This window comes from Thunnus albacares, chromosome 19, assembly GCF_914725855.1.
Source record: "Thunnus albacares chromosome 19, fThuAlb1.1, whole genome shotgun sequence".
Taxonomy (NCBI): Eukaryota; Metazoa; Chordata; class Actinopteri; order Scombriformes; family Scombridae; genus Thunnus; species Thunnus albacares.
In genome coordinates this window covers 11,530,807-11,548,049 of record NC_058124.1, presented here as the reverse complement: position 1 = coordinate 11,548,049, position 17,243 = coordinate 11,530,807, and the positions used below count along the sequence as shown (strand labels likewise).

Sequence of the window (17,243 nt, the reverse complement as noted above, 5' to 3'; positions counted from 1 at the left end):
AAAACATTGACAAGAATAGTGTTGGTGGGGAAAATGCTGCTGAATCATCAGAGATTGTTGCAGAAATGTTTGTGCCGGTGTGGTTGGAAAAATAACTCAGATTCCTTTTACTTTAGAGTCGATAATCTCATTAAATCGTTTATAAACTACACAATGAAAAATACCTCATCATCAAATCATAAGTGCTGCAAATTGGCCATTTTTATCTGACTCCTTCAATCTATTTTTCTCCTTTGCAAAAACATGTTGCAGCTTGTTTCTCTGATTGCTATTAGCTCTGGAAATAAAGGGCAACAGCCAATAACCTTTTATGTCTGTATCCTTGTGCTAAGCAGCTTTTTTTAATAGGAAAAGAAAAACACCAATCAATTTGGCTTTTACAAAATGCTTTTTTTATCAGCTTTGAGATGATGCCAGTCCGAGCTGAGAGAGAGAAAAAGACAAACATGAGCCAAAAATGAATGACAGGAATGTAACAAAAATAGCTGTCAGAGTATTTCACAGTGCAAAAATCTATTATATACACAGTGTCTGCTTGTATTTACATGGGCATGAACATACAAAATATACAGAATCTGTCTTCCCCGAACCAAAATATCAATAATATGACTTACAGTGTGCACCATATCCAAGACAAACATCATTTTAAAGATGAAATTTCATACTAAAATAAATAATATACCTTAGGATTACACATGAGAACATGTGTAGCAGTAACCTACTTTAGCATCATAGGATGATGATGTCATTCTCTCACATTGATTGTCACTCTCTGTTTCTTTCCTACAGCTTGCTAGCAACGACAACAACAACAACAACAACAAAAAAGAGTAATTGAAATGGAGTATTGCAATAGGTCAAATAATATTTTAATAACAAAATTAGTGAAGCAAAACAAGCTTTCAGCTTATGTGGCTCGTGTATTTGCTGTTGGCTAAACTGCAACTTTATAGCTAGTAAAGATACAGACCAAGAGTTGCACCTGTAACAGTGTTTGATGACTTGATTGATATGACTTGATTTTGGTGACCTGATTAGACTAATCATCTTATCAATAAATGTTATTAACTCGCTGTGCTGAGTGTCCGAATTTCCTCTTCTTCTAGATAAACCTCCATTATATATTTGAATGTAATTTTTGAGTATGATCCTATTTATCTGGTTTTATTTCTATAACAGAAAGCACATGTTCACAACATATCTTTAATTATACTAATTATTTAAATTTGATTTTATATTACTGGTTATAATAAGTCAATTATTACAATGTGCATCATTACTGTAAAGACCAACTTCAGAGCCTTATTCTGTGTGGTTAAATGTGCAAATTTCATCTAATCTTCCACTCTATAGGTCCATGGCAATGTGCATTTTCAACTGTACCTCATTATAACTCTCTGGTGTCTCATACATCTCACAGAAACCCAAACAGTTATTCCAGTTGACAATGACGAGAAAACCTAAAAATCATCACATATGCTTTATGATGACCACAGTGAAACAGTAGCACCAATGTAGACAGAAAATGTGTAGTGAGTCCGTAAATAAAAGTCAAAACACTATCACAGATGGCCAAATGAGGTTTAGCAAGGACTTTGAGAGTTATTTTAAGAAGCTCTTTCCCCTTTTACTTCACGGTGTGGCAATTTTCTTTTATGTGGTCAACAAATAAATCACAGTTATTTAAACCTGCTTGAGGCTCTATTAGTATTGGCTACATGTTCTAGGATAATAAATGTTTTTCAGAGTTAGTTTACTTTTTGACCAATCACTGGCTGAATTTAAACTCCTGCTGATGCACTCTCAGTTTCTGCAAAACATAATAGGAGTTTAATGGGCTTTCTAGTAACTTTGACAGGTAAATGCAAAATGCATCATTCATCCAAGTTACAAAATGTTGGCCTCTGATGCAAAGTAAATTCAGTCTGGTGCATTGTTTATGTGGACCTTGAACTTCAAGACTCAAATTCCTATGGCAAAATTATAATAAAGCAACAACAAAATGTCAATAGAGCAATATGAATGTGTGTATGTTTAGGACAATAAGTAGATTATTTGTGTTTGTTGTCTATGTCCTTTAAGATATGAATTTGAATGTGTGCATACAGTGTGGATGTGATCGTCCCGTCTTGTCATCTTTAGCGAGTCGTTCCTTTGCCCTAAATGCTTATTCATACCAAAGGCTACAAAATGCATGAATAAATATGCATGGAGTGTAGAATATCTTTTAAAAACAGAAGATAGATAAAGGCGTCATGAGCAAGGATGACTGTGAATAACATCAGATATTGCAGCTTTAAGACAAGCTGCTTCTTTGTCATAATCATTGGCACAACTGATATTTAACTCATACACAGTGAAACAACTCTGGCTGTTCCAACTCAAAATAAACTTTTTTTTTTTTTTATTCATATGTTTTTTTTTCGTGTTTGCATTTAGCTTCTTTTTGCTTCACAGCCCTGTGATGTTCAGCATTGGCACAAATACAGTAACTGCAAAACAACAAAGCAGTCTGGAGTGCAGCATCACAGGACAGACACTTAGCACATACTTAGGAATTGGCAAGAATAAAATATTAATAGAAAACAAAAATAAAAACTTTTTAAAACATTTAAACACTTTTTTCTTTCAAATGAAACATGGTGGACATACATTATGTACACAATTCCAGAGCTTCAAGCACAGAGGATCTTTTAAAACTTGACCTCTCTCATGGCACATACGATCAGGTTGGCTGATGTTGGCTGAGTGTGTGTGTGTGTGTGTGTGTGTGTGTGTGTGTGTGTGTGTGTGTTGCTTCAGGGCACCGCATCTGTGCTCAGCTGGACACCTCTTCATAGCTGTGACCAACATACAGTATAGTACCCTTCGGTATCGGTGAGGTTAGGAAGGATTGGTTCTTCTTCTTCACCTTGATGATCATCATTATCACACATAATTATTCGTCATGTCAACATCATGTCACTCATGAAGGTAACATCGTCACCATCACATCTTCTCATACAGAAAACACCTCTGCTGTCATCACAGTCACGCTTATTTCCGTCTCCACGCCATCACGAGGCTCCGTCACTGTGAACGGCACTTCCACAGTTTAGCAGCTTAAGGAAGTGACTCATGTCAGAAGCAGCTCTCAACATCAAGTTCTCAAAAAGCAGCCGCAGCAGCAATGTAAAGTAATATGAAGTGTCAGCCTTGTAGCTAATCCATCTCCGTCTCAATGAGTTTTTGATTTCCAGACCCGTATTATCGTCCTGGGCTAAACAAACCAGCATTAGCCTCATGAGATTTAATCACTGAGATGTGGCGGGAAAAGCGAATGTGTTTTCTTTTCTTACTGTACATCTCTGTTGCTCTTTTTAGGCTGTTCCCACTGCAACACTCATGATCCTCGGTGTGACTCAAGGGCTCAGGGGTATGTATCTCCTGATTTTAGTGCCACTAGTTCAGGGTCCTCTGTTTGGCGCCCGTTCAAGTGTTCGCTGTTGCAGTCATGGTGGTACATGAAGGCGGGCACCTCTGTGATGGAGGTGGCTGTGTAGGAGGTGGAGCGCATTGAACAGTGGTCCTTTCGTCTCTGGCCCCACTGAGTCTTATACTGCATCCACTGTCTCTTCAGAGCTGCCTGCACCTAGACATAAGAAGAGATGGTTGGCATTTTACTTGGTTTCAGTTCTGATTTTAGAGTTTTAGTTAGTGCTCATCAAAACCACATTTCCCGAAAAACCGTGTTCTGTTTTGCTTCTCATTTAAACTTTGACCACTAAATTATTCTACCAGACGTCCAAATTTACATACAAATCAATGTGAGATTACGGTGCAATGTGAGTAAGGCAGAGCCTGTGTAAATACCACTTTGTGATAATATTAATCCAACGGTGATCTTACTGTAACTGATGCAAACGTAATTGCTGCAGCATAATGTAGATCATTCCAATTTCAAAATCATTAACAGATGCCAGTTTGGAAATGTGAACACCAAAGTGGAAATGCAGCCAAGTTGTGGATCATCATGTTCTGTGGGCGAAGGAAGCTACAATCTGTATTGTGCTATACGTTAAAGGTTTTACCATAATTACATATGAATCCTCCCCTACATCTGTCATCCACAGTTGCTTGTGGGGTGTAATGGATTTTCCCCTCAGCTGATTAAACACTCACAGCCCTCTGAAGGTATCATGGTATGTACGCACAGGCATTCTTTTTGGGTATATTTGCACAACTGGCAATATCATCATGGAAAAAAAAGGCTACATGAATTTTACTTCTCTTAATTGTGATTTTGTGCATACACGTAACTCAGTTCTGATCATCTGTTCACTGAGCCCCACTCCCTGTGTAGTTACCCTTGCTACGCCTGTCAAGATTTTCATTCTCACACGGCACATATATGGTTTACAATTAACAGTGACTAGCTAGCCAATTAAGATATCGTTATCTGTATGAGTTGGTTGAAAATGCTGTTTCTGGTTGATCTTTTTAGTGTTTCCAGCTGACTCGTTTAAAAAAAAAAACAGTGTTAAAGGATCTTCAATATGCACTTGATGGCTACATACTATACATGACATTGTACTAAAAGACTGAGGCTTAAGCACCAGGCAAAAAGTCAGCATCTCAAGCAGATGATCCATGTTGAAGACAGTATTTTTCACTTTTAACACGAGGTTACATGATAATTGTTACATTTTTGAATGAGGACTGCTTGGCAAATGTATATTAACTTCCAGTACTTCCAATACAGAGCAAGACAGAGCTAAAGTTACCAGTACACTATGTGTAATTACACACACAACAGATGTCAAAAGCATTTTCATGTCATAGAGGAACTCAGCAGGGATGTCCACAATCATTATTATGTTGCCTCCATTTGACATTGTAAACCTATTAATAAGTAAGCAAACCAAATCTGCATCGTACCATCACAAAATCCATTATCATGATGATGACTTACTGTAAGTGACCCTTCATAATCTCACGGTTTAGTCCCTAATGTGATCAGCAAATGGTTTACATACAGATATTAGCAATAACCAACATCTTTTTAGTGAAGACATGTTTGAACCTGCAGCCTTTTCTTACAGTTTGTCTCCTATATCACAAAGGAGAATCAGGTACATTAATACCAACAAAGAAATTCTTTATGGTTGTCTGTGTACTTACTTTGCGGTCATTTGATTAGTTACAAATGTGTTTGGTAATACATTTTGCACTAAAGAACACTAAAAGACTGAAATGGTAAAGAGTTTTACCCAGTCTTGAGTCCCTCTCATATAAATGGACCTTGTGTAGTTTGTGTAGTTTTAATCTTTTAGTTGATATAATGCTTTATGGCATCTATACAATATATAAATACTGTTTGGTTTTGGTGCAAATGTGTGTTTGGGAGGGACTTAATTTGGACCCATGGCTTCTTTTTGGTCCTGTGGACATCAGCAGGTTAATCAGCCAATAGAAGCCATTGTTTTGTTGCTGTTGTTGGATGGATGTAGGGCTGACTGGGTTTGCAATGAATCTCTTGTTTAGTCCGTGTCATAAAGGTCAGCATCACAATTTCCCAGAGCACAAGGTAACATTCTCAAATGACTTTTTTTAACAGTTCAAAACCCAGAGATTAAATTTACAGTGATATGTGATACATTTTTCCTTGGTCAATAATTGATTATCAAAAATGTTGTTGACTCATATTCTTTTAAACAACTTATCAATTTAGCTTAAGTGTTGACTGACTATGTATATGAATGAACAAGAACTGGAGCATGAATTGAAGTCCTAGATACAGAACAACTCCAACAGTGCAATGTTAATTACTTTATTCTGTAACACCCAAATACCACTGTAATTACTGAGGGTAAATTAACACACACTGATCTAATGATGTAAATTATGACACTAATTGTTATAATGAGACAAAAGAGTGACCGGGGTTTACAGCTCCCCTCTAGAACGCCTTGCTTAATGTCACAAATGCAGCAGGAAAGCTGTTCGTCTCACTGACCTAACTTCACAATGGAGCCATTGAAGAAACAAGGCAGGTCTGTGCAGTTTGGCCTCGCAATCAAAAAACAAAATTGAACCCAGCCCCAGAATCCTGTGCCCTGATTAACACGACTGAATTGGTCATTATGCTGGTGAAGCAAACAAACCCCCTGCCCCATTCCCTCGTGTCAGTTATTGTGTTAGTTTACTGTATCGCTCAGAAAGTGCTGACCTTTAGACATGCAGTATGCTTTACACATTTTTTATATTCTGCACAGTATTTGCATCGTTTATGAAGATGCTTTTGTTGTCCCGCTTGCTCATGGATGAGCTAATACCTGACCTATTTTTCAGGGATGAATGTATAAAACATAACTCCACAGTAGGTTGCCAGTTTCTCTGTGCCAGACACCTCATGCTGAGTATTTAAATCTGCTCCTCTCTCAGTCAATGCACCTCTGTCCTGTTTTCTTCTCATGCAAAGAAAATCACTCACAACCTCATCGTCTCTGTGGATCACCGAATATTTCACAGCACATTTTTTACTTAATTTTACTCCAGAAATATTACAAAAGCATATTAATTTTAAACACATCCTGAAAGACTTCTCCATAATTACCTAATCTGTCTGTACTATTCACACTACCATGGAGAGTAATGACCTGTGAAAAGTGTCTAATTCAAGCTTACAACACATATTGAGTTTGCTTTGTTTTGCAGAGACCTTGAGCTTGAAAGCATCTGTCACAAAATGACTCTGTTGAGCTGAAAGGTCTCCACAACACCATTAACCCCAGATCTGGGTTTTAATGGAAATCTAACTCATTCGTTTGGAGAAGTGTTTGAACCAAGTTAAAGATGCTCTCACTCAGACAGCTGCAGACAGACTTAGAAAAGCTGACAGGAGGACTTGAAAGGAGAGTCCATTTCCAGCTGAGCTTGGAAACTACACAGGCATTTATAAACTGTGTCTTACTCTTCACCTGACATGACCCTTCAGCTTTTACTTCTGCAGCCCTAGATGGGTCTCAGAAGAGACATGCAGCACAATGCTTTATAGCCTGTTACAATTGGATCTGATGACAAGTGAGGCATCTCTGATAAAGTTTACAACTATATTTTACTCAAGTATTTCAACCCAACTTTGAGTCTGTGTTTGACATTCATGGGTGATTTCCTGATATGCTGTCAGGTACAGAGGTAAGATGTCAGATATCTGACCTGAAAAACAAAATATCAAAATGTTTTGCCTGATGGAGTTTGAAGTCTAATGTCACAAGCAATGAGCAGTTTTATTGCTCTATGACTGAACAGCTCCCAGAGTAACATGTGCAGGTTGACCTTTATAAAAGGGCAGTTGTTGTATCAAAACTACAATGTTATTTTGTCACACATGACACCAATAATGAAACATTTCAAAGATACAGTATTCTTAAAGGAATGGTTTGACATTTTGGGAATTATACACTTATTTCCTTCATTGTTGAGAATTATATGAGAAGATTGATACCACTCTCACATTTTAGCAAGGTGTCAATCGTCTCATCTAACCATTTGGAATTATTTGAGTAATAAGAAAGCGAAAAGCTGAATAATCCGCAAAATATCAAACAATTCCTTTAGGGCTGCAACTAATGGTTTTTTCCATTATCAATTAATCTGTCGATTATTTTCTAGTTTTAGAATTAGTTCTAGTATTTTCTAGTTTTGTCCCAGCCAACAGTCAAGAATCCAAAGAATCCAGTTTATAATTGGTGAAGGCTAAAGAAACCGGCAAATATTATATTGTATTCATTTGAGAGGCTGGAACCAGATCATTTTCACTTTTTTTTCTTAAAAAATGATAATCAAAATAATTGCTGATTAATTTTCTATCAATCAACTAATTGATTAATCGACTAATTGTTGCAGCTCTAAATTCCTTTAACTTTACACATTGAGTGGCAGCAGCACACTGTAGAGAAACTGTGAACGGTGCTCACCTCTCCGTTGAAGAAGCAGAATATTGTTGCCACCAGCAAACCCTTTGAAAAAAGCAAAACAAATAGACATAATTAAAATGGGATCGTTTGTTTGATTTTTACAAAATTGGGGGAATTTAATTGAAACAAATAACTTTCTAACACTGAGGTAGTACAATTGCACAGGGATACAGAGTGCTTTTTGAAAATGAAAGCACAACATGCAGATCATCTGCTGGAGCTATGTAATCCCTATCTGGTACATGAATAAACTGAACAGACCTGGAAAATTCATGCACTGCATCTGTGACTAACCGGTGGCTAAATAAAGTTAATGAGAGTGCCTAACTGGTTCTTTAAGGGGTTATTCAGCAGTGAATCATATCAGTCAGACACAGCCATCACATGGAAGATTTTAAGTGTGCCAAACATCTAAATATTGAGTCTGACAGGGCCAGAGGGCGCTGACAAATTTGAGCTGGGTTAAGGATCATTTTTGCATGCATACTTAGGATTTGGGTCAAAAAACAAAAGCATTACTTTTGATTAAAATATTAGCAGATTTTTTTCCCTCCATCATTGATTGGGGTGTGGAGAGATTTGCAAAATGCTTCAATCCACAGAGAGCAGTGAAGCAGCAATTTTCTGCTTTAGAAGAGTCATTGCTGAACTACCTTTGAAGTACCTCGTGCAGTGCTTGGGAATAGGAACTGTGATCAATGTCATGCCCAACAGTCAGCTCAGTGCCTACCTGGTAGTGCATGAGTATGTGCATGATGTACTCGTACACCTCCCCAGCCAGCCGGTTCTCTGGCCTCCAAGGAAAAATGACAAACTGTATTCCAAGCAGGGGCACCAGGATCAGGGTGGCTCTCACGGCCTTCATGTACATGTTGGACTCTGCCCGGTGCGTGTCTCTCAACTTAGTTACCAACACTCTTATAATATTTAGTAAGAAGAAGAGATTCACCTGCAGAAATGTACATAGTAAGAGAGCATCCGCAATGAATTGATTTTTTATTTTTAGGAATTAAAATTGCTTTCAAAAATACTAATTATTATATTTATATATATGTTTTTCCTTTACATTATGCAGAGACAGTGGATTGTAAAGCAGACTTACAAGCAGAGCTGCCACTATAGGACCATGGACCGCATAGAGCAGATGGGTTTCCACACTCATCCAACAGCTACAGAAGGAAAAACATATCAGTCAGTACTGTCTGCCGCCCAAAATACACATGGACACACACGTACAAAAACAAACACACGCACGTGTATGAATCTGCACACTCTCACCCTCTGCCGCATGGAGACGAGCACATATGTAAACATCTTCTGTTTATTTTCAAGTTTCGGGAACATTACTCACTTGTCATCAAAAAACTTTTTCCTTGCCACGGCGTGGATGGATGCAGGCACTAGAGGAAAGCCTTGGACAGAGAAAAAGATGACGGCCATATGAGGTCTTGAGTGAATTTACTGAATTCCATTTGTCATTTATGCAACAGTAAAAGTGCGGTTAGCTTTGCCAGTTGTTTTGTTGGTCTTAGGCTTCTTTATCAAATAAATTTGTACTTTTCGAATAGCATTGTGTCATCACGTTGTGGTGTATAATGTGAAATTTACCAAATGCATAAATATACTGGATCAACTTTAACAGAGCTATTATTTCCCGTCCTTGTTTTATTTTTCCAACCAAAACAACCAACACCACATGGTTAATTTCCTGTAACAATGCTGTCTTAATTTAACATCCTCTCTATAAAAATCCCACAAGAGGCTGGAGCTCAGATTAGCTTTTAACTTTTCAGCTGGACATAAACACATGAATTCATGTACAGTCCATTTTTAGTTGCCAATGAAGCCCTGCAGCATATCGGCCACAGCTGGACCTGACTAACTAACTGGCTGTCCTCCATCCACACACGCACACACACACAGCAAACACAGGCCTCAAGGTTATCCACTCATTTCGAACGATGACCATCCATTTAGTTCCATCGTCTACTTGTCTGACAGACTGTACCCGTTATTCCTGTTTTGAACAAGGTAAAAAACAGGAGATGAGCGGTACTAAACGACAGGAGGGCTAATAAAGCTGTCAGCATGTCCAGGTTGACATACTGCACATGGATGGGGTAGTTACGAGTAAATGGTTGCTACTAGATTGTGTCCCATCTTGTTGAAATGCATTTCAGTGAGTTTTCAAGCTGTGATGAGTCCAGAGGGGACAAAAATAAGTCATCATTTTAACCCTCCTGTTGTGTTTTGGTCGATTTTGGAGGTTGTTTTTTTTTTGGAGTTCATTTATTCTGATTGTCATAAGGTTCCATGATTTTGTCCACACAGGACATCTGAACACACAAAATAAATTTAGATAATTTTCATTAAATTTTGGGTAATTCATTTAACTTTTGTACTGCTGTGGTGTTCTTGGTCAAAAATGACTGGTCTTTAGAAATGAATGGATAAGACTACAATTAGTGTATAAAATTGAGTTCAGGCACATGTCCATTCTTCAGATGGACACACTTCGTCTCCCAGACCCCAAACATTTAAACGTGTGCTTGAGTGCGCGTGCACACACACACACACACACACATACACATGTTGTCCTAGGTCACTTTTGGGACATTACATAGACTTACATTAATTTCCTGGAGACTTACCCTAACCATAACCACAACTACTACTTGCCTAAACCTAACCCTAACCCTAACCATAACCACTTACCCAAACGCGGTTTTGGCCCCAATTGGACAAGCTGTCCCCAATTAACTAGTCCTTTAGTCTGAAATTTGTCCCAGAAAGTAACCTATGACAGACACACACACACACACACGCACACCCTAATAAATGCCATGGAAGCCCCTTCTTGGCTTCCATGGCAACGTTTCCCCAATACAATCTTCCCGCCACAAGATCCACACCTGTTGGTAATTTTCACAAACAATCGCAAAATTGTTTCAATAATACGTAGAGCTTTTCTCACAGCTCTGGTATATAAAGCTTTTTTGAGGCCTTGCTCACAGTTCCTTCTGTGGCAGCACAATAACCAAACAATATATTGCATGCGAGACTCTCGATCACATCTTTGATCATGACACTGGAGAGGAGAGAGGCCAGAAAACTGACAATGAAGATGCATTAGAGGAAAAAGTGACAGAAGTTGAAGACAACACAGAATATGTACTGTTATAAAATACAATGCTGTTATTGTTACAGTTGTTCTTTAATGTGTTCAGACATTCATTTTGTAATATGGTAAAGTTTTCAAGTGTAGTTTTGGGCCTACATACTTCCTAATAAAATATGTCCTAAGCCCTAATAAAACCAATAAAATCATACCGGTCAGTTTTTACCAGGAACACAACAGATGTTATTTTGTGCCACTAATTAAAAAATTGAAATGGTTTCAAAACAAATGTCCTTGTTAAACTTTGACACAAAGTAGTCTGTGGTAAATAGCACAATATGTTTCATCTGAGTATTTGTTATAGTCAAAATAATGCATACATTATACTTTTTTTTTTAACTCAAAAAGAGTGTATGAGCTCAGTTCAATGAGGCCTATATCACAAACAACTTCAAAACTTAAGTTGATAAAAAGATCTAACACAACATTAGGTGATAATATATGTATTATTATGGATTTATAATCAGCTGTAATGGGGCAGTCATTTTGGACCGGGGACACGGAATTAATTAACATGAAACAAACACAACAAAAGGCTTATGTATAATTGTAAGCAGAAATAAAAACAACACAGGAAGTGCTGTTTTGATCAAATGCAGACAGACTCACCCCAGCCCAGGAGGTAGTACCAGTGCAGATGCTGCTCCTCTGCAAACACAGCCACCACGATGAGCGTGTGCAGGTAGATTCCTTCACAGAGCATCCAGAAATAATTGCAGCCCAGCATGTACATGTGGAAGAAGTGTAATACCTTACATCCAACCTGCAGAGAGAGCCAAAACAGGGAGATTTGTTATTTGTTTTGTCTGTTTTGACTCTCAGTATAAAATACATCTATTAAGATGATTCAGTTTACACATCTTGACATCAGCTCAGTAGGAGAAAAAAAAAAATCTAAGGGGATGTTTCTTCAATCATGAAATCATTAGGCGGTATTATCCTTTCCAGACAGAGAAGATTTATTCATTTACCCCCTCTGGAGGATCACTCAAGATGGAAATTATCATTTCTCTTTGTATTTAGATTTCTTTTTAATTGCGAAATGGAAAAAGAAGACATGTCCTGTAAGTGTATTTTTTGTACTTTATAGAGGACTATGCAAATTTCTATTTATGTATCCAGCACAGTACTACAGCATGACAACATGTCTAATTATGTATTTTGCTCCTTTGATTGAATCATTATTATAATTTCTTGAAACAGATGATGGCTTTGATGACATATTATTATGTCAATCTTATCTCACTACAGTCTGTAATTACCAAGAAGCTTATAGATGTGCTATAAGGTGTAATTCCTCTAATGACTACTACATCCTGGCTTCTGTTAATGTAACTGTTATGAACTCTCTTCAAAAAGTCCTCCACAAAATTTAAGCCCCCCTCCACTCAAGAATGTGTTTTGGTTTCCGTTCTTTTAACACTTGAAGGGTGTTTTCACATTCATCTGCTTACTGAAAGGGGAAAGTTTCTCTGTACTCACTCACCTTAAATCTGGCTTTAAACACATGTTTAATATTTATATAAAAAACTCTACTTTGGAAAATAATGTGTGTTTGATATGGTTTTTCCACAAGAAAAGGTAAATTACCTCAATAAATCCTTAAAATTACATCTACTCCTTGTCCCTCATTAAAAAATACCAGAAACTATATGCAAATATAATACAGTACAGAGAAATTTTACTTCTTCAGCAGATGAATGTGAAAACAGCCTTTTAGTTTCCAACTCTGCACATACATCATTCTACACAGTGAAGCTCAAACATCCAACTGAAGTAACAAAAAGAAAAACACATTTTTAAGTGGAAATCTGGATTTCATGGATCCTGTAACTCTCATAATGGCTGCATGCAGTAAATAAAAATAAATGTCTCTTCATACTTTGGCACAAAACCACACTGTAGTATAATGTATTACAAAAAAAACAAACAAACAAAAAAAAAACCCAAATAGGTGATAATAGTGTCCCACAAGGATCAATATAAGGCCCCCTGCTACTACTTACATATATATATTTTTAGAACAAGATACATTAATATGGCCTGGAAGTCATCAAAAGTAGACTGTAATCTGAAGAAAGCCTGGTCTCCAGTAGACCAGATGGCATACTAGCTAGTATCATCAGCATAAAAATTGACATTGCAGTGTTAAGTGGTAAAATAAACACAAATACATTATACTGCTGAGCACTGCAGTTTATATTTTTATGCTGATGATATCATCTTGTAAACCACCTGGTCTACCAAAAACCAGGCTTTCTTCAGATTACAGTCTGCTTTTGATGACTTCCAGACATCTTTCATCACTTTAAAACTTGTTCTAAACTCCATAAAGACAAATGTATGCATTTCACAAGACCACAGAACTTTGATGTTCCTACAGAACATCCTATAAATACTTAGGAATTTGGTTAGTCGGCTCACATCACACATTTTGCTCAAAAACAATAAAATCTAATTGCATTTTTATACTGGAACAGAGCTTGTTTCTCCCGGCAAACCTGGAAAATCATCATACAATCCAATATATCTATGCTGAGTTATTGAGATATCCTGAATGCGCATGCTGCCGGCACTACCCTTAAACCACTGGATGCTATTAACCACTCCGCCATTCGATTTATAACATATGACAGCTATTGCACTCACCACTGAGAGTTATATGAAAAGGTCAGATGGTATCACTGATATTTAGGAGGCATCAGCATGCCTTTGTTTTCATTTATAAGGCCTTGTTTTCTAAGTTCCTGAAATATTTAACATCCTTAGTTGAGTTCAAAGTGAACAACAAAGTCCCAGGATAGGTCAGCAACCAACTCTGAATGCTGGTTTTCAGTGCTATGCATCTTACTACTATAATGAACAGCAAAATAAACTGTAGTTCAAGACATTTCTCTGAGGGACTTTAAAGTTCTACTTACTGATTTTTTAAATAATACTTTTGAATGGTTTAATTTGTGTCTCTTGTTGTGATGCTAAAGAGGTCTTAATCTCAGTGAGACTTTCAATACTTTATTTAAACAGGTAGTCTAATGATCTCTTTAAAGTTCCACTAACTCCTTATTCTGAAAAACAAGTACTGAATTCATCTTGAAACACATTATTACAGTATTGAGAACATAAAAGGAAGAAACCTTTGTACTGTCTGAGATTTTGAAATATTCTCATTGTGGTTTCTGGTTCACAGAGTTAAGGAGCATTCGTACGACCACAGTATAATTCAAAAATGCTGGCGATGGTATTAAGTGCTGCTCTCAGGGGTCTTCTTAGCTCAAAACACACAACAATCACTCACTTTTAACCTTTTAGCCATATGTCTCTCCCTCACTTTCCTACCTGTCCCTTTCCACTTGAGGAATCTCTAATATAACAGACATGGACTCGAATCGATATGCAGAGAGTTTTCTCCGATTCAGAACTCTTTTCATCTCAGCTAACCGAGGTTTGTCTAAAGTTACAGACACTGTTCTGGTTTACAAATCAGGGTGCTATAGATCATGTAGATGTTTCTCATGTTTTCAGTCTCCTCCCTGGTTTGACATAGACTTTGGGGATTCACTCCCCCACACTGCTGGCAGGCTAAAGTCAGACTCTGTATCACCACACCAGAGAGAATAAAAAGAGCTTGTTTTCTCTGTGAGAGCAAATCTCCACCGCAATCCACCGTTCCTAAATCACCAGCATAGAAAACAGGCTCGTAAGTCTCGCTTTGGCAGCAGTAAATTTCAGAATGTTTCCCAGTAGACACGCGTGAATCCCAACCAATGGTGCGTGTGATTTCTTTTTCTGCTTCCTCTTGAAAACCAAGGGCCACGGTGACCAATTTGTTGCAGCGAGTTAGCACAACTTGACAGTCCCATGTCAGAAAGTAACAGATTCAACACAAACGTTTTGACAAATGGCGAAGAGGAGATATTTGAAAGCGAGCCATTGCACAAACATATATATATTTTTCCTCACACTGATGATGTGATCCTGGCTGCTTCTTGGATGCGTCTGGAGATGGGATGTGAATAAAGACGGCAGCCAGGATGAGCCAGACAGATTTGAGGAATGTGACTGCATGAAAAGGAGCAGCAGCAGCAGCAGGACTCAGAATCAAACCCAGCCGAAGCCTCTGCTGTCTGCTGGATGTTTCTAGTACTTTGTTTGCCCAGAGATTCTCCAGCTGAAAGCAGGCTGAGGCTAATGGGATTGTGTGCACTGTGCGCCAACTTCTACAATCCTATCTGTCGTTTTTGTTGTTTGTTTATGGCACTTAGATCATCTGAAAGTTTTATTTTTAAAATTTAGCTCATTTCATGCATTTGCATATTGGAAGGTTGAAGGTTTTTGATTTCTTAAGTCTTTAGTGAGTTTTTCTTAATTAACTTTGACTTCAAGAGGCTGAATGTATTTAATTTTATTCAAGTCTACATAAAAGAAAAGAAAATATTATCCTTTTTGGAGTTGGAAAAATTCTGTGAAAACAACTTTTGATAAGCAGCAAGTAGTATGTTAACAGTTTTTTTAAAAATATTATTTCCAAAAACGAGGGGTTTTTGAAAAGTCATGCATGGATTTATGTTCAGTCCTGATAGCGAGGCATTCCTATGAGACAGATTTATCATCTCTACCAAAGCAGACCTCGCAGATTCAAAGAATTCATATAAGGCATTCGGTGTGTCTCCAAAACTCTGACAGGAGAATGTGGAAGAGAGCACAAAACTGTCTGTTGATCATGTAACACTGCCAAGACATGGCATAGAGAGAGATGAAATACTAATTATTGTATACGTAAAATCTGTTCTTCAAACTTTTAAACATTTTAAATATAGAGCAACTCCATTTAAATTTAGTTCCCTTAAATTTCCTGGCCTTGCATATGAGATGAATTTTAAAAAGTGCATTGGATTTTTTCCCCCTTTGATTTTCTCTTGGTTTGGCATGAATTGTGAATGCATTTGTATCTCATTTCAAGACAGCGGAACTAATCTTCCTCCTCAGACAGCATTCTGTTAAATGATTTTTTTTTCTCCTAAATGAAGATATTTTGTCTTATAGGAAGGAGTTTGCATCCCCTCTATGGATATATGACAATGCAAACAGTAACATTTGTGGTTCAACAGCGGTTAAACTCACCGGGTTTCTGCTCACAACTTCAGGATTATTGACCACTGCTATGAGGTAGATTATGGTTAGGGCAGAATTGAGCACGTAGGAGCAGAAGAGGTTCTTGTGCAGGGTGATTCTTTGGCAGCTCAGACTCCTGTGTAAAAAAAAAAAAGCCATGATTGATACTGTAGCATGCTGACATACATGGACATAATGTCATTCATAAAATACAAGCAGCTAAATTGCAACAAAAATCTCTTGTGACATAAAAACACAAGTTTAAAGGGGACATACTATGCATGTTTCCAGGTGTATATATTTCAGTTAAAAAAAACTCATTTATCTAATACTGGCCCTTTATGCAGCCCCTCAGTTAAGCTTCTCTCTGAAACAGGCCGTTTTAGCTCCGGTCTCTTTAACACTCCCCTCCCAATGAGCCCACTCTGTTCTGATTGGTTAGCTGCGGCTCTGGAGGCTACTTAGACAAACAGTAGTAGTAGGATTTCACTACTCTCTCTCATTCATCCCTGAAATATAAACTTCTTAAATACAACTGTACATGTTTGAGTCTGAATCCCATCCAAAATATGCGAGTGGACAATGTGAACAACCCATGGAACAACCTTAGCAACAAAGGCTACGTAACAGATGGCCATTTGCGTTCATGCGTGGAGAATCTGATGTCATCACACAGAGGAAGTAGAGGTAACATTGCAAACAGAGCGTTCAGAGCTGGCTGAAGCCCTGACTTTTCAATTGCAGGGAGAAATTTACATACATTCACCTTCAGTTTTGGAACTTTGACTATGTTTAACATAGATATCCAACATCATAACAGTATAAAAATAAGAGTCACAAAAAGCATGTTATATCCGCTTTAAGAAAACAGAAACTTGCTATAGCTGATGAAGTAAGCTGACAAAAAGTATCTTAGATGACTGGTAGGTTATTACTATAATGAAGTTGTTGGATGCTGCAACAATCTGTCTGATCTAAAATATCAAATGATTGGG

General features: G+C 37.6%; 1 protein-coding gene across 1 annotated transcript in view; it reads right to left on the bottom strand.

Annotated features, from left to right (window-relative positions):
• Window positions 1-327: 327 nt before the first annotated feature.
• The window catches only part of calcr (calcitonin receptor), a 37,585-nt gene continuing 20,669 nt past the window's right edge, over window positions 328-17,243 (bottom strand). The window contains exons 15-21 of the mRNA XM_044336645.1: window positions 16,258-16,384; window positions 11,746-11,899; window positions 9,310-9,370; window positions 9,061-9,127; window positions 8,689-8,907; window positions 7,959-8,000; window positions 328-3,631 (exon numbers count right to left, since the gene is read on the bottom strand). Coding sequence (XP_044192580.1) covers window positions 3,410-3,631; window positions 7,959-8,000; window positions 8,689-8,907; window positions 9,061-9,127; window positions 9,310-9,370; window positions 11,746-11,899; window positions 16,258-16,384 — 892 coding nt within the window. The 3' untranslated portion in view covers window positions 328-3,409. The remainder of the gene's footprint in view (window positions 3,632-7,958; window positions 8,001-8,688; window positions 8,908-9,060; window positions 9,128-9,309; window positions 9,371-11,745; window positions 11,900-16,257; window positions 16,385-17,243) is intronic.